Genomic DNA, 24,751 nt, shown 5'->3' with positions numbered 1-24,751 from the left:
AATCAAATCCCTATTCATCTGTCCTCCTATACATTGTATTCAATTTGGTTGCGGTTGTACCAACCAATCAGGTGCTGAACCCAACAATAGAACTCAAAATCTTTGAATAGCTGAGGAAAGTCTTTTGTAAATCACACCCTTATTAATTGTATTTCCCTCCATATAGCCGAGGATCTGCGGCAGTTTCTGTATATCGGTGACTAAAGCTGCTTGGAAAGGTACAGACTCGAAGAGGAAACGTAAGTATGACCCGAAACTTTTCTAATAAACGTTTATAAACTAACTTTTAATTTGCGATCTAGAAACAAAAATTTTAAAATAATTGTTGGATCTCCTTATTCTTTAGTTATAATTAGGCATTGGATCAACATTGGACATCCATTTTAAGGTTAAATCTAATATCTTTTTCAACTCATTGGGGTGCGGTTTAAAATAATATTTATGAGTTTTAGTAAATCGCACTTAGTTAGAAACTTAGTTGTGCCAATATCAATTCACGTCCTATACAAAATGAACAGTAAACGGTTTGCAGGCCCAAGTTAAATAAACAAAATCTATTTACATTTTTGAAATTGTTCTACCTTGATAAATTGGCTGATTTTCAACTTTTGCTTGCTTTAAAATTTCACATAATACTAAGTTGGTAGCTTGCAACGCGCCACTAAGTCCGGATTGGAAACAAACAATATCAATGAATAGAGTCATGACGCTCAACCAGCTCTCTTTACAACTTTATTAACCTGACTTTAGAACGCTCCATTACCTGTTTCGCTTTAAACAACTGACTTTTGTGCAACGAATAACAAAGGCGAACAAGCACTAGTTCTTTCAATAGATCCTTTGAATACTAATTCTATAGGAACGGTGCATTTTGCGATATCATCCGAATCTAAATAGGCGATACTTTGCCAGCATTATTGTGTACTGTATAGTAAAGCATTCCTTGCGTTTCCCAACATTTCTTTTAGCAGGCAAGAGTGGAATTGTAGTTTTACTCTTCCCTGATTGTGCTAATACATGGTAAAACAACATTTTTTAAAGAGAGATCATTTTTTTTTGCTTTTTAAAAAAAGAAAGGAAATTACAAAATCTGAAAAGTTTGTAGAGCAAGTTGATAATTAGAACACTAAATTCTATCTTCATAGATACTTGATATGATCTTAGAAAAACTGAACAAAAGTCGAATCTGTTGGCATGTTTGAAGAATAATATACAGTCAATGGGTAGGCCACAACGAATTGTTCAACATTCAATCAACTTTATTTAAATAAACTAAGTCAACAACTCCGTTGATCCTCGCACCAGTTTGTTGTATAAAAGCCAACACAAAGAATTTCTATACCTACTATTCTGCTGTATTGAATTTACTTTCGACCAACTTATAAAAGTGCAATCAAAATTTGCCTAATCAAACAATGAACAATATGTTCTCAAATCTAAAGACCTTGTTGAGTTTATTTATTTATTGGTCCACATTCCTAAATGAAAACCTCTTAACATAAAATAACCATAATTAACGGAGAGTTCTCTAAATAAAAAGTGCTGTACTGTAAAGAAGAAATGCGGAGTATCAAGACAGTCACTGAATGTAAGTAGTTGATGTAATCAGTAAATGCGGAGTATCAAGACAGTCACTGAATGTAAGCAGTTGATGTAATCAGAAGAGCAAGACAACTTAAGCGTACCACATTGTTAAAGCAAAGAAACAAATCTAGAAAACTGACGAAACCAAGTACTAACTTCACCATCATCACTGGATTGCTACGACTTAAGTACTAACAGAGTATTTTAAGACATCGCCACCAGGTGTACTTCAGTAAATATAAGGATCTGAGCACACTTGGTAGCGGTGCCAGAAATTACTTCCATACATCGTTTAGCAAGCTTCACTTGATGACGTGATTGAGATTTCAAAAACATTCGCCTTGTTAATAAGTAATTTCCCAATCATAACACTTCCCCCAAAACCATGAAAAAAGAAGATTAATTATATCAGACTTTGAATAGGTTATTTTGTAGTATTAATCAAGTTATTTACTTCCATAGAAAAAAAACTGGAAAAAATAATGTTTTCACTTATAAAATAACATGAAAAATGGTTAAATTCAACCAAAAACCCACTGGCTGACAGCCAACTTGACTAGTATTGCTTTAAATTACAAATGGTTTTTTTTTCAGGTAGATCAATCTTTTTTTCGATCCAATTTTTGGTCAAGGTGGATAACTAATAGGCCTATGTGACATTAAAATGGCATATTCAACCAAACAAAATGATTAAGAATTATGTTTTCATGGGGACAATACATCTTTTAAATACACAATTGCCTCGGTACGGTATAAATCCTGTGAGGTCTGGTTAGGAAACAGGACGTCGGAAGGGCCACAACTGCGTAATGACGCTAGTATGATTCTAACATTTAAACTGGATAATTGCGCGTCTCAGTATACGCCATTGCGTCTGTGGGTTGTGGGTTTTGTAAAATTAAAAACTAAAAAGAAAACCATAACACAATAGAGCCTACCTGAAATTGTTGTTGGGCCACTGGTCGGTGCTAATGTAGTTGGTTTTTTAGTTGTTACAACTGTTAAATTTGAGAGAGAAAACGTAACATTAGTAAATCATTGAGTAAAATGGTCAAGAGGTGACCAGAGGTTGTTCTGTACATTCATAGTGTCACTTACAATACCAGTAATAGAAGTTAAAGTACTGGGAACAATGGCAACTATGTTCAAATGATAATAAAATAAAGTTGGAGAAATGCATTCTGTACCACAATCGAATGAGCGAATTTCTTGCTACATACAAAAAATTAACTTTCCCATTTATTTTTGTATCGTTTGTATCATTCATAGTTTCAACTTAGAAACAGATCTAAATTAAATATTACAAACATTTATGTTTTTAAAAAACATTATGAAAGATATTGGTTGCTATATTAAAATGCAGCATATTGTGTGTGGTTAGGGCCTACACCGTATGCAGAAAGCTTTCGATTTCAGACGACCGAACATATGAACAATTTGGTCATGTATATTCGTAGTTAGTCGGGGTTCCAGAGTTTTGACTTAATATTAGTAAAAAGATAAATATTTTGGCACATATGACGTTTCATACGTATACTACTTGAGCTTGTATTTTCAGACAAAAATCGAAACGTCGAATGGTGGAATAATATAAAAAAGACAATAAATACGGATTTGGGGCAAGTCTAATTCATAGTGCGCATGCGTAGAAGTTGTGTTTGTTCATCGCAAATTGAAAGCTCTCTGATAAAGATTACAAACATTAATTACATACACAGCATAACACCAAGCAAGTTATACATAATAAAATATATATAATCACTCTACAAAATAAATAAAAGATTTGGTTAGTCAATAAAAGCATCATAACAAAGTAATGTAATAAAAGAAATCGTTTAGTATAAGAAATAAAGTAGCATATTATACAAAAACATATAAGAAAAGATTAAAAGCTGAAAATAATTAACGCCACAAATGGGAGAAAAAAAAGCTGAAAATATATGATTATATCACCCATTACATTCAGTAAACACAAAGCAATATTAGTAATAGTTGTTGAATACACGTCATACCATTTCATTGTTCCATTTATCGAGACAAACCGAATAGGCCTACTACTGTATTCGTAGTCTGTGTTCCAGACGGAGTTTTGACTTAATATTAGTAAAAATATAAATATTTTGGCATATATGGCGTTTCATACGTATACTAATTGAGTTTGTATTTCAGACAAACATCGAAAAGCCTCGAAATAAGTACAGACTTGGGGCAAGTCTACTTTATTCGTTTCTGTTATTTAAAGGTCTCTCGATTCGATTAAGGAGGGCGTTTTCTAAAATAGAAACCACCAACATATTTAAGCATATTAATATCGGAGTCTTAAGCGTCTATTGAGTTTGTTAGAGCTTAATTGTACTTGTACACTATTGTGTACGTAATGGATCACGTCTGAAACAATACAGAATACATTAAAATAATCCCCATGCCAATTAGGTCTACTTGATTTCTTCTACATTAGATAGGCCTATTAGATATTAGTGGTAACAAATAGAAAACTTACACACGTTAGTATGCCAATTAATTTAGAGTTATAAAGAGTTATTTGAATTTCCACCGGTTTAATATAGTTGTATTTCCAACACCAATATGTACATTTATATATACTTACCGTACGACGTTAGTTCTACCTGGATAGTAGGACGAGTTGTAAAATCAATATCCGTAGTTAAATATGTAAACGAATCGATAGTTGTCGATTTATCGATAATAGTTGTTGATTCATCGATAGTTGTTGATTCATCGATAGTTGTTGGTTCATATTCTGTAAACACTTCAGTTATTATCGACGTTATTGAATCTTCTACTGTAGTTGAATCAACGATGGTTGTAGATTCATCGATAGTTGTCGATTTATCGATAATAGTTGTTGATTCATCGATAGTTGTTGCTTCATATTCTGTAAACACTTCAGTTATTATCGACGTTATTGAATCTTCTACTGTAGTTGAATCAACGATGGTTGTAGATTCATCGATAGTTGTCGATTTATCGAAAGTAATTGTTGATTCATCGATAGTTGTTGCTTCATCGATAGTTGTTGCTTCATCGATAGTTGTTGCTTCATATTCTGTAAACACTTCAGTTATTATCGACGTTATTGAATCTTCTACTGTAGTTGAATCAACGATGGTTGTAGATTCATCGATAGTTGTCGATTTATCGATAATAATTGTTGATTCATCGATAGTTGCTGCTTCATCGATAGTTGTTGGTTCATATTCTGTAAAAACTTCAGTTATAATTGACGTTACTGAATCTTCTACTGTAGTTGAACCACCGATGGTTGTAGATTCATCGACAGTTGTTGGTTCATATTCTGTAAAAACTTCTGTTAAAACTTCAGTTATAATTGACGTTGTTGACTTTTCTAAAGTAGACGAATCACCGATAGTTGTAGATTCATCGAAAGTTGTTGGTTCATATTCTGTAAAAACTTCTGTTAAAACTTCAGTTATAATTGACGTTGTTGAATCTTCTAAAGTAGTTGAATCACCAATGGTTGTAGATTGGATTGTTGTAAAGACTAAAACATATTTCACATAAATTAAAATTGAAAATTTCGAAAGCATAGGTAAACTACAGTGCACAGCTCTCAAAACCAGCAAAAAAGTTATTATATTAAAACCACTCTTCCTATATCAGAGAATTTAAATTCAAAACCAAAAGCAAAACCAAATATTAAAAATAAAATACACACAAAACCACAAACGCATAAAAAAGCATTTGAAGCGTTTTAAGCTTTGCCATTCACTGCTTTACACATTTAAAATTCGAATATTCAAGTTAGATTAATCTAATCTAATCTAATTAGAGGTAGAGAGCCGGTTTGCCACTAGCAGATGATGAGTTTATTATGCACTTGGATATTCCCAGAAACTTGTAACCAATCAGAGCTCAGGAAATTTTAAAAATCGGACCAATATATTTTCGCCTTTAGTGGTAAACAGGCTTTAAAGAAAATATATTCGAATCAAATTACCAGACCCTCACACAGTCTCTAACTGTATCATGTCTAGAGACAAAAAACATCTAAGTACTGTGTCTGCTGAGCCAACAGGTCCACATATGATGGGATGAAGATACTGCAGAATGTTTATGATTGTGAATGATACTGATTATGGAAACCTTACATACATTCTCAAGTCAAATGATTTGTTTAATATCTTACCTTCTTCACAGTTTTTACCATCTCCTAGGTAACCATCGTTACAGTAACAGTTACGCACTCCGTCTATGATGTCACAATCAGCATTGGAGTCGCAAGTTAGAGCAACGCACGTGACATTTGTAGATTCCAATGGGTTACAAGTACATTCCTGAGTGCAAGATTGCACGACCCTTGTTTCATTTGCCTGGATAGAAAATCATATTTATGTTACTTTTTACTTCATAGCGCACGTAATGTAGATTAAGTAGTATTGTTTAATTTCAAATATTACACATAGGCACAACGATTAAGCTCTGTCTACACTATCAAACTTTATGTGACAAAAACATGTGATGTGCCCATATATGGTAGTGATATGTTTAAATATGGTAGTAATATGACATCATCATATCCATATATGGGCACAACACCTTTTTTTGTCACAAAAAGCTATATTCACACTTGTTCAGTTTCACGGAACGGAAGACAGTGCCGTTTAATTATCCATATATGATTTTTCGTTACTTAACAATACAAATAAACGCATATACCTTATAATACTCTCCCTCTTGTACACTCCAGCAACCACATGTTTCAACAGGCACACATTCATCATATTCTTTAATGAATCCATCGTTGCATTCACATGACTCCACACATGTGTCGTCACATCCGTCGGTACTTTGATCCCGCGCACATGTTTCTTGACATGGAGGTGCGCAGATGCTGTACATTGAGTTGGCAGAGCAGCCAAATGCTAAAATCACATAAATCACACCATTATGTTTGTTTAATGCAAAAGACATTCATTTATGTCCAACAGGAAAATGCAACGAGAGTTAAAAGAGGGACAATTTTATACCCATACAAAAGTGAAAAACTCGCCAATTACAGGACGGATTATCTATGCATGTGTATCGGGCTAATAAACATTTAAGGGTTAGGGAATTGAGTAGAAGAAAGAGACGCGATTTACAACCGGTCCGACACCACTTCAGGATTGAACCCTGGACAGTGGGATTAGAAGGAAAGTCCGTTAACCATCAAGCTAAAGGTCCACTACTACTAGTTAACTAAAATGAAGATTGTGCCGGTAATACTTAAAATAATACAATAATTTCTTTAAATCATAAATATTAACTTACGACAAAATGCATCATGTCGCCATGGCTCTGGAATAATGTCACTGTCACGACATGCCTCTGCATAAGCACTGACGTCATCGCAAATCACTCCTTGATCTGGTAAGGTTGCGCATGCGTCGTACACACATGATTCGTAGAAAGGTGTCGGGTCTACATGCTCATGACATCTTCTAAAAGCACCTGTAAAAGTGGAATTAGACATTAATAGTATTAAACAGTGGCAGGATCAATCTTTTAGAGGAGGGTGAAGAATGTAATATATTTATTTCCTCCCAAATGATTCCAAGTTACACATACATATACTAGTCTACCTTCAATCTTTCTTAAGCTCTGTCTACACTATCAAACTAGTTAGACTAAAAAGTGTGATGTGCCCAAACATGGTAGTAATATGACATCATCGTGTCCATATATGGGCACATCACTTTTTGTTGTCACATAAAGTTTGATATATATATAAACTTTATTTAGACACGAGACTGATGTGCAGTACAACTCGTTCAATCAATATTGATTGTTTTTACACAAGTTCGTGATACTGTATTACAAAACAACAACAAAATCAACACCATATAAATACAACAGAAACGACAAAAATTGAAATTGAAAAGAAACAATTACAGCAGAATCCCCTTCATCTGACACCTCTATTTAGGGTACACCATACCGGTACTTCCCGTGTAAACGGAAACCCTTATCGAAGTGTATAATTCATGGGGATTCAACTGTAATACATAATAAATCTTTTGGATTTCATTTACCTTAAAATAATAGTGATAAAACACACATTTTACATAGTATTTAGCCATTTTAAAAGTTGGATGTAGATCGTAGATTACCATACCATTATGTTTTACAATGCATTTTTCAGATACGTTTTAAACAACTTAACTGAATTTGGAAGGGTATCAACATTGAGACTATTCCATATAATTGCTCCACGATAAGACAGACTTCGTTTGTGTGTGACTAGGCTTTAGAAATGTTGCATAACAGGCCATTTATTATATACATATAGGCCATATGTATGCATTTGTTCATCAAACTAAAAACTAAGTTCTGTATATCATACCTGCTTTATTTAGAATAATTTTACAGATGTTCTCAGCTTGGGTAATATTTACATAACCTTGACATGGATCTGGTGAATCTGTAGCATCGCAGCTGTCATCAACAAACCAACCATCACCAAAATCATCCGCATTATCAGCCTAAAAATAAAATATATATTTATATTGAGGCTGTAAAGATTTTCTTTGGTTTCGGATTCGGCTACAAAGAGAATGTGTTGTGCATGATGTCTTTAAAACCTACTTGTATTCCATTTGGTAAAGTAAAGTCATTGTCAGAATTTCCATCGAAATTGCCACATAATCCACATGTTTGATTGAAGAATGCTGGTGGCAACCTGACTCTAGCCGAGTGTCTACCATTCCAGCGAACCACCAGTCCAAGATCAGTCCTTAAAACCTGTAACAAAAGTAAGCACCATTAGCAGTACTCATTGTACTTAATTGGTGTTACCATGGACGGTCCATGGTCTTCAAAAGAAAGACTCTTACACTATCAAACTAGTGTCACAAAAAAGTGTTATGTTCCCAAATATGGTAGTGATATGCTTATATATGGTAGTGATATGACATCATCATGTCCATAATGGGCACATCACATTTTGTTGTCACATAAGGTTTGATAGTGTAGACTGAGCTTTACTAAGTAAGCACTTATTTTGATACCACATTTTATTACAGTGGCACACCCCATGGTGTGGCTGTGTGATGAGGTATATGACTTGGTATTTGATACTTACAATCATGCGTCCCTCATATCGTATAAACGCACTAGAAGACAATGTGATTGGTAGGTTAACAAGGATATCATTGACGTATACATCTCTACCTTCCATTTCTATTATCTGTTGGAAAACAATACATTATATTTTAAACAGTGGTTATTATTTTACACTGTGGTTATTATTTTACACTGTGGTTATTCCTTACCTTCTCAGATTGTGTATTTTTGTATTTTTATGGCTAATAAAGAGAACAAATTTTAAAGTTTTAAAGACAAATGAACATAAATACTGGTTTAAGTTGTTAAAGCTTACATTTTCACAAGTAAAAAAAATGCGCGAATCGAACATTGCTGAGCTCGGATTGGTTGTGTGCGCGCGTACCTAAGTAGATGAAAATTGGCATGCGCGTAAACTAACGTTTACAAATCAATTACCCGATATTTTCAATATAAAAATAAGTTACCTCTTCTTCAATTGATATTTTAACTTTTCGCGTAAACGAAACTCTGTCATCAGGGTTTTTCTTGAAATTTGTGACAGTGACGTCATAGCGTTGTTGTACGTCATTACTGCAGTCTCTTGTCAAAGTGTAGTCACACACACCCTGGAATTCATACTTCACTCTATCGTAGGTTCTGTAGTGAGGATCACCCCACACACGACAGAATGCCGAAGCTGTTGGAGTAAATACAATATTTGGTGAGAACACACAGTGGGCCTAGTAGTATAGTGTAACATTTAAAAGTTCATTCATTCATTTATTTTATATATTTATCACTTGTTACAAAACATATCTCAAAATTGTAAAATGTTGACAATAAAGTAGACTATCTTGTACTTGTATCTTGTATATTTATTATATTAAACTGTATTAGTAATAAGAGCTACTTTACAATGGACGAGCACTGACTAATTCATGGTTATCTCTCTACAATATATTGTATATATCAACAAATGTCTGCTTGGAGTTTTATTATAATAGATAGTAATTAATGCGGTATTACCTCCTGTGCAGCTATATCCGTCACCCTTGAAGCCGTCATTGCACACGCAGTCTCTAACATTATTCATAATCCGACATTCTGCAAACTCATGACATACCAGAGGCTCACAATTAGCAATACCATCTTCACATACACATTTTGAGACGCAGTCGCTGTCGACCCATTCATCACCATCCTGTTTTAGTAATTTATATACTTTATTATAAAGTAGGCCTACTGTAAATCAACGTCTCTCGATGATATGATAAAATGCTGATAAAATGCTGATATAACTAACTGGCTGAGCGGAGAAAGTTTAGATGAAGAGAAGGGTTTGAAGGGAGACCTAGTGCTAATTCAAATAGGCCTAACGATAAATCAATCGAGTCATTTTATTTCCAAATTCCTATAAGTGAATGTTATACAATTTCATTAATTTCATTAATGTTGATAAATAATGTAATTTCAAAGGACATTTTCAAATACAAGTTACAAAAAAATGTGTAGATTTATACACATAGAGGGCGTTCTCCTTGTTATTGATAGATCGTCAAACAAAATCTAAACATTCTTACCTTATAATAAAGTCCATTTACAAAACACCCACATTCTGATAGTTGAACACATTCATCGCCACTGAGAACATATCCTTCCCGGCATTCACATGTTTCTACGCATGCTCCAGGGCAGTCAGTGATGTCATTCAGCGCGCACGTCTGTGGACATGCACTCCCACACGGGTTGTATACACGATCATCAGGGCATTCAAACGCTAGAATTAAAAACAAATAAGTTGAAGGAAAGAATACAATAATTGGAAACAACTTTATCATATCTATGTTTATATTCATCATAGATACTATTGAAGACATCTTTTGTGATAGGATTTATTTTAGCAAACTCTTACGGCAAGTATCCTGGCGCCAATCTCCTGGATCGCCTTCACGCTCTCTACATGCCTGGGCATACTCCTCAAAGCTGTCGCATAACAAATCATCTTCAGGTAGGCTAGCACACATATCGTACACACAAGCGTTGTAATACGCAGTTACATTTAGATATTCATGGCAGGCTGCTAATGGCGTATTAGGTGATATCAGAGCATAGCATATGTCTTGGGCAGTCTTGTATGTATCCGAATCAACTGAGCATGGATCAACAATTATTACTCCAGAATCGTCGCAAACTGTAGAATCGACCACCCAACTATTTCCAAAGTCCAATGCGCTATCAGCCTGAAATAGGATAATTGCATGAATTCTATCTATATGCGTTTTCTGTGTTGTAGGCCTACATCCTATAATGTCAAAAAACACATTAGATCAAATCAGTAATGTTGCATTGACTCTCAAAAGTTGAGAGTTGAGATCTTCCAATTGTAGTTATTTGCTTATAACAGTCAACTCTAGGCTAATATGTCTGGTTTTTAAGAAATTCTGGTATTCTGAGTGTGTTAATATGATTTTAAAATACCCTTTGACCTTAAGAAGTTGGGAGAAGTTTACAGTTTTCAGAGAGTTGGGTATTGGGACTTCTGAAACTATAGACTTAGCCTACCATTGTTGCATCACTTTTATAAATGATATCATCAAGTGGATAGTCATTGTAGTTTCCACACAGGCCACAAGTTGTGTTGTGATAGTTGTATGCTAGTTGTACTTCAACTGCATGCTTTCCATCCCATCGAACGACCAAACCAAATCCAGTCCACAACGTCTAATAAAACAATATATAATGTTTGGATGATTTTGTCTATATTTTCAACCTATAAATGTTTTAAAAAATGAAACTCAAATAACTTTTTTTTTCTATGTGTGTGAATCATGTAATTTTTTTGTTTTTCTTCGTAAAGAGGGTTTTACAACCACACAAATTACATTATTACGATGTAGGCTATGTTAATGTTGTAATTGTACAGAAATAGAGATAAATAAATGTGAAGTTAATGTAGTCTATCTTTAAATATTTTATCATTTTATCTGAAGTTAAATGCATTTACTTACAGTGTAAACACCACTAGAAACCACATAAACGTTATCGATAAGCAGTGGTAAAGTAACAAGAACTCCATCAAACAGAACGTCGCTATTTTCTCCCAAATTGTATGAATGGTTATTGTATGCAAGTGATATATAACGAAGACGGGACACGTTGTCTGACGGATTACGTTTGAAGTTATGTCCTTTTAGTTGAAAATCTTCTAGACCATCTTGTTGTCCACAATGTGTTACTAATGTATACTCGCAAACGCCTTGGAAGTCATAGCGTTTATTGTCAAATGTAACGTAATGAGGATCTCCCCATATTGTACAAAACGATGGAGCTATAAGAAAAAATAAAATATAATATCAAATCATATTATATTATCTGGTTTACCATGTATTTTAAAAACGACAATTTACTATGTGAAAACAAAATATGTCAAATTACATAGAATTATTATTAGACAAAAAAAAATATATTATAACTTACCTCTACTACAGCTGCCATCCTCATCAGTCGTCCAGCCATCTCTACAGTAACAGCCTCGTTCACCGTTACGAATATTACAATCCGCATTCAAATCACAATTTTCTGCTACGCATTCTACACGACCATCAACACACTGGCAGGACAGTGAACAGTCTTCAGTTATCCAACTGTCTCCAGGCTACAGTAAATATAGTACAATATACTAGTTAGTTAGCAAGCCATGGACATTAAATCATTTCTGATACTTTGGAGAAAACGAGCACTTTGAATAAAGCGTCCTAAAAATTTATAAATTCTTACCGAGTAGTAAAATCCACCTTGTGAACAACCACACTGAGATGGTGCAATACACGTATTTCCATCTAACACGGTTCCTTCTGGACATTCACATGTTTCAATACACGCACCTGGACAATCATCAGTTCCATCAGAGTCGGCACAAGTCAATGGACAAGCAGTAGCACATGGATTGTACACTCTTTCAGCTTCACATTCCATAGCTTAGGAAGTAATAAACATGACACCTTGAAATAAACATTCGTAATGGACAGGTGATATTGTATTTCGTATGTAAACACATTATTATGTTTATACTTACGACACTGAGGTGTTTCCTCTCGCCAATTTCCAGGTGAACCTCCACGTTCTCGGCATGCTTGTGCATATTCTTGTAAATGGCCACATAATATATTGTCGTCCGGCAGCGTTGCACAGAGATCGTAAAGGCATGCCTCGTAGTAGTTGTCAGGATCAACAATCTCATGACAACTTACAAGAGCACCTGTGGGCGAGATCAATGCATAACAGAGATCTTCAGCTGCCTTATAAGGTGCTTCCTCTTCTGAGCACGGATCGACAATAATTATACCAGAATCGTCACATTCTGTTCCTTCAACAACCCAGCTGTTTCCAAATTCTACCTCGTCTCTAGCCTAAATAAATAAAATTAATATGATTTTAATGTCTTATTATAGACGAAGACAATGTCAAATATAAAACAATTCAACAAATATATTATCTTACTGGTGAACCATCTCGTTGGAAGTCTAAATCGTTTCCTTTATTACTGTCAAAATCACCGCATAGTCCGCAAGTGGTGTTCCAATATTCGTATGGTAGTTGAATCTCTACAGTACTGGATCCGTCCCATCGGATAACCAAGTTAAAATCGGTCCAAAGTAACTGAGTAATAAAAATAACAAAATGAAGTTAATCTCTCGAGTTACAAATACAGTGCAAATAAAATGTATGTAAACTAATTGTCAATAAAACATCTTACCACGTATACACCATTGCTGATTATATAAACACCATCGCTGGTACTGAGTGGAGGTGTAAAAGTGACACCATTGTAGCGAACCTCACCACGTTGTAACAGCGTAAATGTGTGGTTAGCATAATGGAAGTTTATTTGTCGTGTATAAGACACACGTTGAGATGGTTTGTTCTTGACGTTGAGTCCGGTCACTTGGAATCTTGGGCGTTGACTGTTATCATTTCTACAGTCGGTGACAAGAGTGTACTCACAAACTCCTTGGAAGTTGTGTCGTCTATCGTCGAATGTCAAATAGTGGGGATCTCCCCAGACTGTACAATATGCAGGAGCTGAAACATAAAACAAAGTTTGAAGAGCTAGAGTCTATAAACATGGAATATTTGAATATTGTCTTAGATACCTATACCACGTCTTTTTAAGTACAAGTAACGATATTATAACTTACCTCTACTACAGCTGCCATCCTCACCAGTCGTCCAGCCATCTCTACAGTAACAGCCTCGTTCACCGTTACGAATATTACAATCCGCATTCAAATCACAATTTTCTGCTACGCATTCTACACGACCATCAACACACTGGCAGGACAGTGAACAGTCTTCAGTTATCCAACTGTCTCCAGGCTACAGTAAATATAGTACAATATACTAGTTAGTTAGCAAGCCATGGACATTAAATCATTTCTGATACTTTGGAGAAAACGAGCACTTTGAATAAAGCGTCCTAAAAATTTATAAATTCTTACCGAGTAGTAAAATCCACCTTGTGAACAACCACACTGAGATGGTGCAATACACGTATTTCCATCTAACACGGTTCCTTCTGGACATTCACATGTTTCAATACACGCACCTGGACAATCATCAGTTCCATCAGAGTCGGCACAAGTCAATGGACAAGCAGTAGCACATGGATTGTACACTCTTTCAGCTTCACATTCCATAGCTTAGGAAGTAATAAACATGACACCTTGAAATAAACATTCGTAATGGACAGGTGATATTGTATTTCGTATGTAAACACATTATTATGTTTATACTTACGACACTGAGGTGTTTCCTCTCGCCAATTTCCAGGTGAACCTCCACGTTCTCGGCATGCTTGTGCATATTCTTGTAAATGGCCACATAATATATTGTCGTCCGGCAGCGTTGCACAGAGATCGTAAAGGCATGCCTCGTAGTAGTTGTCAGGATCAACAATCTCATGACAACTTACAAGAGCACCTGTGGGCGAGATCAATGCATAACAGAGATCTTCAGCTGCCTTATAAGGTGCTTCCTCTTCTGAGCACGGATCGACAATAATTATACCAGAATCGTCACATTCTGTTCCTTCAACAACCCAGCTGTTTCCAAATTCTACCTCGTCTCTAGCCTAAATAAATAAAATTAATATGATTTTAATGTCTTATTATAGACGAAGACAATGTCAAATATAAAACAATTCAACAAATATATTATCTTACTGGTGAACCATCTCGTTGGAAGTCTAAATCGTTTCCTTTATTACTGTCAAAATCACCGCATAGTCCGCAAGTGGTGTTCCAATATTCGTATGGTAGTTGAATCTCTACAGTACTGGATCCGTCCCATCGGATAACCAAGTTAAAATCGGTCCAAAGTAACTGAGTAATAAAAATAACAAAATGAAGTTAATCTCTCGAGTTACAAATACAGTGCAAATAAAATGTATGTAAACTAATTGTCAATAAAACATCTTACCACGTATACACCATTGCTGATTATATAAACACCATCGCTGGTACTGAGTGGAGGTGTAAAAGTGACACCATTGTAGCGAACCTCACCACGTTGTAACAGCGTAAATGTGTGGTTAGCATAATGGAAGTTTATTTGTCGTGTATAAGACACACGTTGAGATGGTTTGTTCTTGACGTTGAGTCCGGTCACTTGGAATCTTGGGCGTTGACTGTTATCATTTCTACAGTCGGTGACAAGAGTGTACTCACAAACTCCTTGGAAGTTGTGTCGTCTATCGTCGAATGTCAAATAGTGGGGATCTCCCCAGACTGTACAATATGCAGGAGCTGAAACATAAAACAAAGTTTGAAGAGCTAGAGTCTATAAACATGGAATATTTGAATATTGTCTTAGATACCTATACCACGTCTTTTTTAGTACAAGTAACGATATTATAACTTACCTCTACTACAGCTGCCATCCTCACCAGTCGTCCAGCCATCTCTACAGTAACAGCCTCGTTCACCGTTACGAATATTACAATCCGCATTCAAATCACAATTTTCTGCTACGCATTCTACACGACCATCAACACACTGGCAGGACAGTGAACAGTCTTCAGTTATCCAACTGTCTCCAGGCTACAGTAAATATAGTACAATATACTAGTTAGTTAGCAAGCCATGGACATTAAATCATTTCTGATACTTTGGAGAAAACGAGCACTTTGAATAAAGCGTCCTAAAAATTTATAAATTCTTACCGAGTAGTAAAATCCACCTTGTGAACAACCACACTGAGATGGTGCAATACACGTATTTCCATCTAACACGGTTCCTTCTGGACATTCACATGTTTCAATACACGCACCTGGACAATCATCAGTTCCATCAGAGTCGGCACAAGTCAATGGACAAGCAGTAGCACATGGATTGTACACTCTTTCAGCTTCACATTCCATAGCTTAGGAAGTAATAAACATGACACCTTGAAATAAACATTCGTAATGGACAGGTGATATTGTATTTCGTATGTAAACACATTATTATGTTTATACTTACGACACTGAGGTGTTTCCTCTCGCCAATTTCCAGGTGAACCTCCACGTTCTCGGCATGCTTGTGCATATTCTTGTAAATGGCCACATAATATATTGTCGTCCGGCAGCGTTGCACAGAGATCGTAAAGGCATGCCTCGTAGTAGTTGTCAGGATCAACAATCTCATGACAACTTACAAGAGCACCTGTGGGCGAGATCAATGCATAACAGAGATCTTCAGCTGCCTTATAAGGTGCTTCCTCTTCTGAGCACGGATCGACAATAATTATACCAGAATCGTCACATTCTGTTCCATCAACAACCCAGCTGTTTCCAAATTCTACCTCGTCTCTAGCCTAAATAAATAAAATTAATATGATTTTAATGTCTTATTATAGACGAAGACAATGTCAAATATAAAACAATTCAACAAAATATATTATCTTACTGGTGAACCATCTCGTTGGAAGTCTAAATCGTTTCCTTTATTACTGTCAAAATCACCGCATAGTCCGCAAGTGGTGTTCCAATATTCGTATGGTAGTTGAATCTCTACAGTACTGGATCCGTCCCATCGGATAACCAAGTTAAAATCGGTCCAAAGTAACTGAGTAATAAAAATAACAAAATGAAGTTAATCTCTCGAGTTACAAATACAGTGCAAATAAAATGTATGTAAACTAATTGTCAATAAAACATCTTACCACGTATACACCATTGCTGATTATATAAACACCATCGCTGGTACTGAGTGGAGGTGTAAAAGTGACACCATTGTAGCGAACCTCACCACGTTGTAACAGCGTAAATGTGTGGTTAGCGTAATGGAAGTTTATTTGTCGTGTATAAGACACACGTTGAGATGGTTTGTTCTTGACGTTGAGTCCGGTCACTTGGAATCTTGGGCGTTGACTGTTATCATTTCTACAGTCGGTGACAAGAGTGTACTCACAAACTCCTTGGAAGTTGTGTCGTCTATCGTCGAATGTCAAATAGTGGGGATCTCCCCAGACTGTACAATATGCAGGAGCTGAAACATAAAACAAAGTTTGAAGAGCTAGAGTCTATAAACATGGAATATTTGAATATTGTCTTAGATACCTATACCACGTCTTTTTTAGTACAAGTAACGATATTATAACTTACCTCTACTACAGCTGCCATCCTCACCAGTCGTCCAGCCATCTCTACAGTAACAGCCTCGTTCACCGTTACGAATATTACAATCCGCATTCAAATCACAATTTTCTGCTACGCATTCTACACGACCATCAACACACTGGCAGGACAGTGAACAGTCTTCAGTTATCCAACTGTCTCCAGGCTACAGTAAATATAGTACAATATACTAGTTAGTTAGCAAGCCATGGACATTAAATCATTTCTGATACTTTGGAGAAAACGAGCACTTTGAATAAAGCGTCCTAAAAATTTATAAATTCTTACCGAGTAGTAAAATCCACCTTGTGAACAACCACACTGAGATGGTGCAATACACGTATTTCCATCTAACACGGTTCCTTCTGGACATTCACATGTTTCAATACACGCACCTGGACAATCATCAGTTCCATCAGAGTCGGCACAAGTCAATGGACAAGCAGTAGCACATGGATTGTACACTCTTTCAGCTTCACATTCCATAGCTTAGGAAGTAATAAACATGACACCTTGAAATAAACATTCGTAATGGACAGGTGATATTGTATTTCGTATGTAAACACATTATTATGTTTATACTTACGACACTGAGGTGTTTCCTCTCGCCAATTTCCAGGTGAACCTCCACGTTCTCGGCATGCTTGTGCATATTCTTGTAAATGGCCACATAATATATTGTCGTCCGGCAGCGTTGCACAGAGATCGTAAAGGCATGCCTCGTAGTAGTTGTCAGGATCAACAATCTCATGACAACTTACAAGAGCACCTGTGGGCGAGATCAATGCATAACAGAGATCTTCAGCTGCCTTATAAGGTGCTTCCTCTTCTGAGCACGGATCGACAATAATTATACCAGAATCGTCACATTCTGTTCCTTCAACAACCCAGCTGTTTCCAAATTCTACCTCGTCTCTAGCCTAAATAAATAAAATTAATATGATTTTAATGTCTTATTATAGACGAAGACAATGTCAAATATAAAACAATTCAACAAATATATTATCTTACTGGTGAACCATCTCGTTGGAAGTCTAAATCGTTTCCTTTATTACTGTCAAAATCACCGCATAGTCCGCAAGTGGTGTTCCAATATTCGTATGGTAGTTGAATCTCTACAGTACTGGATCCGTCCCATCGGATAACCAAGTTAAAATCGGTCCAAAGTAACTGAGTAATAAAAATAACAAAATGAAGTTAATCTCTCGAGTTACAAATACAGTGCAAATAAAATGTATGTAAACTAATTGTCAATAAAACATCTTACCACGTATACACCATTGCTGATTATATAAACACCATCGCTGGTACTGAGTGGAGGTGTAAAAGTGACACCATTGTAGCGAACCTCACCACGTTGTAACAGCGTAAATGTGTGGTTAGCGTAATGGAAGTTTATTTGTCGTGTATAAGACACACGTTGAGATGGTTTGTTCTTGACGTTGAGTCCGGTCACTTGGAATCTTGGGCGTTGACTGTTATCATTTCTACAGTCGGTGACAAGAGTGTACTCACAAACTCCTTGGAAGTTGTGTCGTCTATCGTCGAATGTCAAATAGTGGGGATCTCCCCAGACTGTACAATATGCAGGAGCTGAAACATAAAACAAAGTTTGAAGAGCTAGAGTCTATAAACATGGAATATTTGAATATTGTCTTAGATACCTATACCACGTCTTTTTTTAGTACAAGTAACGATATTATAACTTACCTCTACTACAGCTGCCATCCTCACCAGTCGTCCAGCCATCTCTACAGTAACAGCCTCGTTCACCGTTACGAATATTACAATCCGCATTCAAATCACAATTTTCTGCTACGCATTCTACACGACCATCAACACACTGGCAGGACAGTGAACAGTCTTCAGTTATCCAACTGTCTCCAGGCTACAGTAAATATAGTACAATATACTAGTTAGTTAGCAAGCCATGGACATTAAATCATTTCTGATACTTTGGAGAAAACGAGCACTTTGAATAAAGCGTCCTAAAAATTTATAAATTCTTACCGAGTAGTAAAATCCACCTTGTGAACAACCACACTGAGATGGTGCAATACACGTATTTCCATCTAACACGGTTCCTTCTGGACATTCACATGTTTCAATACACGCACCTGGACAATCATCAGTTCCATCAGAGTCGGCACAAGTCAATGGACAAGCAGTAGCACATGGATTGTACACTCTTTCAGCTTCACATTCCATAGCTTAGGAAGTAATAAACATGACACCTTGAAATAAACATTCGTAATGGACAGGTGATATTGTATTTCGTATGTAAACACATTATTATGTTTATACTTACGACACTGAGGTGTTTCCTCTCGCCAATTTCCAGGTGAACCTCCACGTTCTCGGCATGCTTGTGCATATTCTTGTAAATGGCCACATAATATATTGTCGTCCGGCAGCGTTGCACAGAGATCGTAAAGGCATGCCTCGTAGTAGTTGTCAGGATCAACAATCTCATGACAACTTACAAGAGCACCTGTGGGCGAGATCAATGCATAACAGAGATCTTCAGCTGCCTTATAAGGTGCTTCCTCTTCTGAGCACGGATCGACAATAATTATACCAGAATCGTCACATTCTGTTCCTTCAACAACCCAGCTGTTTCCAAATTCTACCTCGTCTCTAGCCTAAATAAATAAAATTAATATGATTTTAATGTCTTATTATAGACGAAGACAATGTCAAATATAAAACAATTCAACAAATATATTATCTTACTGGTGAACCATCTCGTTGGAAGTCTAAATCGTTTCCTTTATTACTGTCAAAATCACCGCATAGTCCGCAAGTGGTGTTCCAATATTCGTATGGTAGTTGAATCTCTACAGTACTGGATCCGTCCCATCGGATAACCAAGTTAAAATCGGTCCAAAGTAACTGAGTAATAAAAATAACAAAATGAAGTTAATCTCTCGAGTTACAAATACAGTGCAAATAAAATGTATGTAAACTAATTGTCAATAAAACATCTTACCACGTATACACCATTGCTGATTATATAAACACCATCGCTGGTACTGAGTGGAGGTGTAAAAGTGACACCATTGTAGCGAACTTCACCACGTTGTAACAGCGTAAATGTGTGGTTAGCGTAATGGAAGTTTATTTGTCGTGTATAAGACACACGTTGAGATGGTTTGTTCTTGACGTTGAGTCCGGTCACTTGGAATCTTGGGCGTTGACTGTTATCATTTCTACAGTCGGTGACAAGAGTGTACTCACAAACTCCTTGGAAGTTGTGTCGTCTATCGTCGAATGTCAAATAGTGGGGATCTCCCCAGACTGTACAATATGCAGGAGCTGAAACATAAAACAAAGTTTGAAGAGCTAGAGTCTATAAACATGGAATATTTGAATATTGTCTTAGATACCTATACCACGTCTTTTTTTAGTACAAGTAACGATATTATAACTTACCTCTACTACAGCTGCCATCCTCACCAGTCGTCCAGCCATCTCTACAGTAACAGCCTCGTTCACCGTTACGAATATTACAATCCGCATTCAAATCACAATTTTCTGCTACGCATTCTACACGACCATCAACACACTGGCAGGACAGTGAACAGTCTTCAGTTATCCAACTGTCTCCAGGCTACAGTAAATATAGTACAATATACTAGTTAGTTAGCAAGCCATGGACATTAAATCATTTCTGATACTTTGGAGAAAACGAGCACTTTGAATAAAGCGTCCTAAAAATTTATAAATTCTTACCGAGTAGTAAAATCCACCTTGTGAACAACCACACTGAGATGGTGCAATACACGTATTTCCATCTAACACGGTTCCTTCTGGACATTCACATGTTTCAATACACGCACCTGGACAATCATCAGTTCCATCAGAGTCGGCACAAGTCAATGGACAAGCAGTAGCACATGGATTGTACACTCTTTCAGCTTCACATTCCATAGCTTAGGAAGTAATAAACATGACACCTTGAAATAAACATTCGTAATGGACAGGTGATATTGTATTTCGTATGTAAACACATTATTATGTTTATACTTACGACACTGAGGTGTTTCCTCTCGCCAATTTCCAGGTGAACCTCCACGTTCTCGGCATGCTTGTGCATATTCTTGTAAATGGCCACATAATATATTGTCGTCCGGCAGCGTTGCACAGAGATCGTAAAGGCATGCCTCGTAGTAGTTGTCAGGATCAACAATCTCATGACAACTTACAAGAGCACCTGTGGGCGAGATCAATGCATAACAGAGATCTTCAGCTGCCTTATAAGGTGCTTCCTCTTCTGAGCACGGATCGACAATAATTATACCAGAATCGTCACATTCTGTTCCTTCAACAACCCAGCTGTTTCCAAATTCTACCTCGTCTCTAGCCTAAATAAATAAAATTAATATGATTTTAATGTCTTATTATAGACGAAGACAATGTCAAATATAAAACAATTCAACAAATATATTATCTTACTGGTGAACCATCTCGTTGGAAGTCTAAATCGTTTCCTTTATTACTGTCAAAATCACCGCATAGTCCGCAAGTGGTGTTCCAATATTCGTATGGTAGTTGAATCTCTACAGTACTGGATCCGTCCCATCGGATAACCAAGTTAAAATCGGTCCAAAGTAACTGAGTAATAAAAATAACAAAATGAAGTTAATCTCTCGAGTTACAAATACAGTGCAAATAAAATGTATGTAAACTAATTGTCAATAAAACATCTTACCACGTATACACCATTGCTGATTATATAAACACCATCGCTGGTACTGAGTGGAGGTGTAAAAGTGACACCATTGTAGCGAACCTCACCACGTTGTAACAGCGTAAATGTGTGGTTAGCGTAATGGAAGTTTATTTGTCGTGTATAAGACACACGTTGAGATGGTTTGTTCTTGACGTTGAGTCCGGTCACTTGGAATCTTGGGCGTTGACTGTTATCATTTCTACAGTCGGTGACAAGAGTGTACTCACAAACTCCTTGGAAGTTGTGTCGTCTATCGTCGAATGTCAAATAGTGGGGATCTCCCCAGACTGTACAATATGCAGGAGCTGAAACATAAAACAAAGTTTGAAGAGCTAGAGTCTATAAACATGGAATATTTGAATATTGTCTTAGATACCTATACCACGTCTTTTTTTAGTACAAGTAACGATATTATAACTTACCTCTACTACAGCTGCCATCCTCACCAGTCGTCCAGCCATCTCTACAGTAACAGCCTCGTTCACCGTTACGAATATTACAATCCGCATTCAAATCACAATTTTCTGCTACGCATTCTACACGACCATCAACACACTGGCAGGACAGTGAACAGTCTTCAGTTATCCAACTGTCTCCAGGCTACAGTAAATATAGTAAAATATACTAGTTAGTTAGCAAGCCATGGACATTAAATCATTTCTGATACTTTGGAGAAAACGAGCACTTTGAATAAAGCGTCCTAAAAATTTATAAATTCTTACCGAGTAGTAAAATCCACCTTGTGAACAACCACACTGAGATGGTGCAATACACGTATTTCCATCTAACACGGTTCCTTCTGGACATTCACATGTTTCAATACACGCACCTGGACAATCATCAGTTCCATCAGAGTCGGCACAAGTCAATGGACAAGCAGTAGCACATGGATTGTACACTCTTTCAGCTTCACATTCCATAGCTTAGGAAGTAATAAACATGACACCTTGAAATAAACATTCGTAATGGACAGGTGATATTGTATTTCGTATGTAAACACATTATTATGTTTATACTTACGACACTGAGGTGTTTCCTCTCGCCAATTTCCAGGTGAACCTCCACGTTCTCGGCATGCTTGTGCATATTCTTGTAAATGGCCACATAATATATTGTCGTCCGGCAGCGTTGCACAGAGATCGTAAAGGCATGCCTCGTAGTAGTTGTCAGGATCAACAATCTCATGACAACTTACAAGAGCACCTGTGGGCGAGATCAATGCATAACAGAGATCTTCAGCTGCCTTATAAGGTGCTTCCTCTTCTGAGCACGGATCGACAATAATTATACCAGAATCGTCACATTCTGTTCCTTCAACAACCCAGCTGTTTCCAAATTCTACCTCGTCTCTAGCCTAAATAAATAAAATTAATATGATTTTAATGTCTTATTATAGACGAAGACAATGTCAAATATAAAACAATTCAACAAATATATTATCTTACTGGTGAACCATCTCGTTGGAAGTCTAAATCGTTTCCTTTATTACTGTCAAAATCACCGCATAGTCCGCAAGTGGTGTTCCAATATTCGTATGGTAGTTGAATCTCTACAGTACTGGATCCGTCCCATCGGATAACCAAGTTAAAATCGGTCCAAAGTAACTGAGTAATAAAAATAACAAAATGAAGTTAATCTCTCGAGTTACAAATACAGTGCAAATAAAATGTATGTAAACTAATTGTCAATAAAACATCTTACCACGTATACACCATTGCTGATTATATAAACACCATCGCTGGTACTGAGTGGAGGTGTAAAAGTGACACCATTGTAGCGAACCTCACCACGTTGTAACAGCGTAAATGTGTGGTTAGCGTAATGGAAGTTTATTTGTCGTGTATAAGACACACGTTGAGATGGTTTGTTCTTGACGTTGAGTCCGGTCACTTGGAATCTTGGGCGTTGACTGTTATCATTTCTACAGTCGGTGACAAGAGTGTACTCACAAACTCCTTGGAAGTTGTGTCGTCTATCGTCGAATGTCAAATAGTGGGGATCTCCCCAGACTGTACAATATGCAGGAGCTGAAACATAAAACAAAGTTTGAAGAGCTAGAGTCTATAAACATGGAATATTTGAATATTGTCTTAGATACCTATACCACGTCTTTTTTTAGTACAAGTAACGATATTATAACTTACCTCTACTACAGCTGCCATCCTCACCAGTCGTCCAGCCATCTCTACAGTAACAGCCTCGTTCACCGTTACGAATATTACAATCCGCATTCAAATCACAATTTTCTGCTACGCATTCTACACGACCATCAACACACTGGCAGGACAGTGAACAGTCTTCAGTTATCCAACTGTCTCCAGGCTACAGTAAATATAGTACAATATACTAGTTAGTTAGCAAGCCATGGACATTAAATCATTTCTGATACTTTGGAGAAAACGAGCACTTTGAATAAAGCGTCCTAAAAATTTATAAATTCTTACCGAGTAGTAAAATCCACCTTGTGAACAACCACACTGAGATGGTGCAATACACGTATTTCCATCTAACACGGTTCCTTCTGGACATTCACATGTTTCAATACACGCACCTGGACAATCATCAGTTCCATCAGAGTCGGCACAAGTCAATGGACAAGCAGTAGCACATGGATTGTACACTCTTTCAGCTTCACATTCCATAGCTTAGGAAGTAATAAACATGACACCTTGAAATAAACATTCGTAATGGACAGGTGATATTGTATTTCGTATGTA

The 24,751-nt window shown here is 36.6% G+C and overlaps 5 protein-coding genes across 5 annotated transcripts in view; all 5 read right to left on the bottom strand.

The window, feature by feature from the left end:
- The window catches only part of LOC140044377 (IgGFc-binding protein-like), a 31,929-nt gene extending 17,584 nt beyond the window's left edge, over positions 1-14,345 (bottom strand). Inside the window, exons 1-21 of the mRNA XM_072088856.1 lie at positions 14,148-14,345; positions 13,848-14,025; positions 13,406-13,731; positions 13,150-13,308; positions 12,725-13,058; positions 12,346-12,626; positions 12,127-12,304; positions 11,658-11,977; positions 11,212-11,370; positions 10,562-10,889; positions 10,230-10,426; positions 9,676-9,850; positions 9,135-9,346; positions 8,687-8,791; positions 8,191-8,346; positions 7,949-8,087; positions 6,877-7,056; positions 6,283-6,488; positions 5,753-5,936; positions 4,193-5,107; positions 2,523-2,582 (exon numbers count right to left, since the gene is read on the bottom strand). Coding sequence (XP_071944957.1) covers positions 2,523-2,582; positions 4,193-5,107; positions 5,753-5,936; positions 6,283-6,488; positions 6,877-7,056; positions 7,949-8,087; positions 8,191-8,346; positions 8,687-8,791; positions 9,135-9,346; positions 9,676-9,850; positions 10,230-10,426; positions 10,562-10,889; positions 11,212-11,370; positions 11,658-11,977; positions 12,127-12,304; positions 12,346-12,626; positions 12,725-13,058; positions 13,150-13,308; positions 13,406-13,731; positions 13,848-14,025; positions 14,148-14,345 — 4,990 coding nt within the window. The remainder of the gene's footprint in view (positions 1-2,522; positions 2,583-4,192; positions 5,108-5,752; positions 5,937-6,282; positions 6,489-6,876; positions 7,057-7,948; positions 8,088-8,190; positions 8,347-8,686; positions 8,792-9,134; positions 9,347-9,675; positions 9,851-10,229; positions 10,427-10,561; positions 10,890-11,211; positions 11,371-11,657; positions 11,978-12,126; positions 12,305-12,345; positions 12,627-12,724; positions 13,059-13,149; positions 13,309-13,405; positions 13,732-13,847; positions 14,026-14,147) is intronic.
- LOC140044376 (zonadhesin-like) lies at positions 13,931-17,788 on the bottom strand. The gene is made up of 9 exons (XM_072088855.1): positions 17,591-17,788; positions 17,291-17,468; positions 16,849-17,174; positions 16,593-16,751; positions 16,167-16,500; positions 15,869-16,068; positions 15,569-15,746; positions 15,127-15,452; positions 13,931-15,029 (listed from the first exon to the last, which is right to left on the bottom strand). The coding sequence occupies exons 1-9, from the start codon at positions 17,786-17,788 to the stop codon at positions 14,862-14,864; spliced, it is 2,067 nt and encodes a 688-aa protein (XP_071944956.1). The 3' UTR covers positions 13,931-14,861.
- LOC140044375 (zonadhesin-like) lies at positions 17,461-21,232 on the bottom strand. Its single transcript, XM_072088854.1, has 9 exons — positions 21,035-21,232; positions 20,735-20,912; positions 20,292-20,617; positions 20,036-20,194; positions 19,611-19,944; positions 19,313-19,512; positions 19,013-19,190; positions 18,570-18,895; positions 17,461-18,472 (listed from the first exon to the last, which is right to left on the bottom strand). The coding sequence occupies exons 1-9, from the start codon at positions 21,230-21,232 to the stop codon at positions 18,305-18,307; spliced, it is 2,067 nt and encodes a 688-aa protein (XP_071944955.1). The 3' UTR covers positions 17,461-18,304.
- Positions 20,394-22,954, bottom strand: LOC140044374 (zonadhesin-like). The gene is made up of 5 exons (XM_072088853.1): positions 22,757-22,954; positions 22,457-22,634; positions 22,014-22,339; positions 20,735-21,916; positions 20,394-20,617 (listed from the first exon to the last, which is right to left on the bottom strand). The coding sequence occupies exons 1-4, from the start codon at positions 22,952-22,954 to the stop codon at positions 21,749-21,751; spliced, it is 870 nt and encodes a 289-aa protein (XP_071944954.1). The 3' UTR covers positions 20,394-20,617; positions 20,735-21,748.
- LOC140044373 (zonadhesin-like) lies at positions 22,679-24,676 on the bottom strand. The gene is made up of 4 exons (XM_072088852.1): positions 24,479-24,676; positions 24,179-24,356; positions 23,736-24,061; positions 22,679-23,638 (listed from the first exon to the last, which is right to left on the bottom strand). Exons 1-4 carry the CDS (start codon positions 24,674-24,676, stop codon positions 23,471-23,473), a joined length of 870 nt encoding a protein of 289 aa, XP_071944953.1. The 3' UTR covers positions 22,679-23,470.
- Positions 24,677-24,751: the final 75 nt, after the last annotated feature.

The sequence above is a fragment of the Antedon mediterranea genome, chromosome 3, assembly GCF_964355755.1.
Source record: "Antedon mediterranea chromosome 3, ecAntMedi1.1, whole genome shotgun sequence".
Taxonomy (NCBI): Eukaryota; Metazoa; Echinodermata; class Crinoidea; order Comatulida; family Antedonidae; genus Antedon; species Antedon mediterranea.
Note: the sequence above shows the minus strand (reverse complement) of the source record. Positions and strands in the feature narration are given on the sequence as shown.

Excerpts from the sequence above, each read along its gene's own strand:
- LOC140044376 (XM_072088855.1), bottom strand. The coding sequence starts at position 17,788 with ATGGAATGTGAAGCTGAAAGAGTGTACAATCCATGTGCTACTGCTTGT. Across the intron at positions 17,175-17,290 it reads GGATGGCAGCTGTAGTAGAG|CTCCTGCATATTGTACAGTC; the intron begins GTAAGTTATAAT and ends TTTATGTTTCAG. Across the intron at positions 16,501-16,592 it reads TCCAACGAGATGGTTCACCA|GCTAGAGACGAGGTAGAATT; the intron begins GTAAGATAATAT and ends TTATTTATTTAG.
- LOC140044374 (XM_072088853.1), bottom strand. The coding sequence starts at position 22,954 with ATGGAATGTGAAGCTGAAAGAGTGTACAATCCATGTGCTACTGCTTGT. Across the intron at positions 22,340-22,456 it reads GGATGGCAGCTGTAGTAGAG|CTCCTGCATATTGTACAGTC; the intron begins GTAAGTTATAAT and ends TTTATGTTTCAG. Across the intron at positions 21,917-22,013 it reads TCAGCAATGGTGTATACGTG|TTACTTTGGACCGATTTTAA; the intron begins GTAAGATGTTTT and ends TTTATTACTCAG.
- LOC140044375 (XM_072088854.1), bottom strand. The coding sequence starts at position 21,232 with ATGGAATGTGAAGCTGAAAGAGTGTACAATCCATGTGCTACTGCTTGT. Across the intron at positions 20,195-20,291 it reads TCAGCAATGGTGTATACGTG|TTACTTTGGACCGATTTTAA; the intron begins GTAAGATGTTTT and ends TTTATTACTCAG. Across the intron at positions 18,473-18,569 it reads TCAGCAATGGTGTATACGTG|TTACTTTGGACCGATTTTAA; the intron begins GTAAGATGTTTT and ends TTTATTACTCAG.
- LOC140044373 (XM_072088852.1), bottom strand. The coding sequence starts at position 24,676 with ATGGAATGTGAAGCTGAAAGAGTGTACAATCCATGTGCTACTGCTTGT. Across the intron at positions 24,062-24,178 it reads GGATGGCAGCTGTAGTAGAG|CTCCTGCATATTGTACAGTC; the intron begins GTAAGTTATAAT and ends TTTATGTTTCAG. Across the intron at positions 23,639-23,735 it reads TCAGCAATGGTGTATACGTG|TTACTTTGGACCGATTTTAA; the intron begins GTAAGATGTTTT and ends TTTATTACTCAG.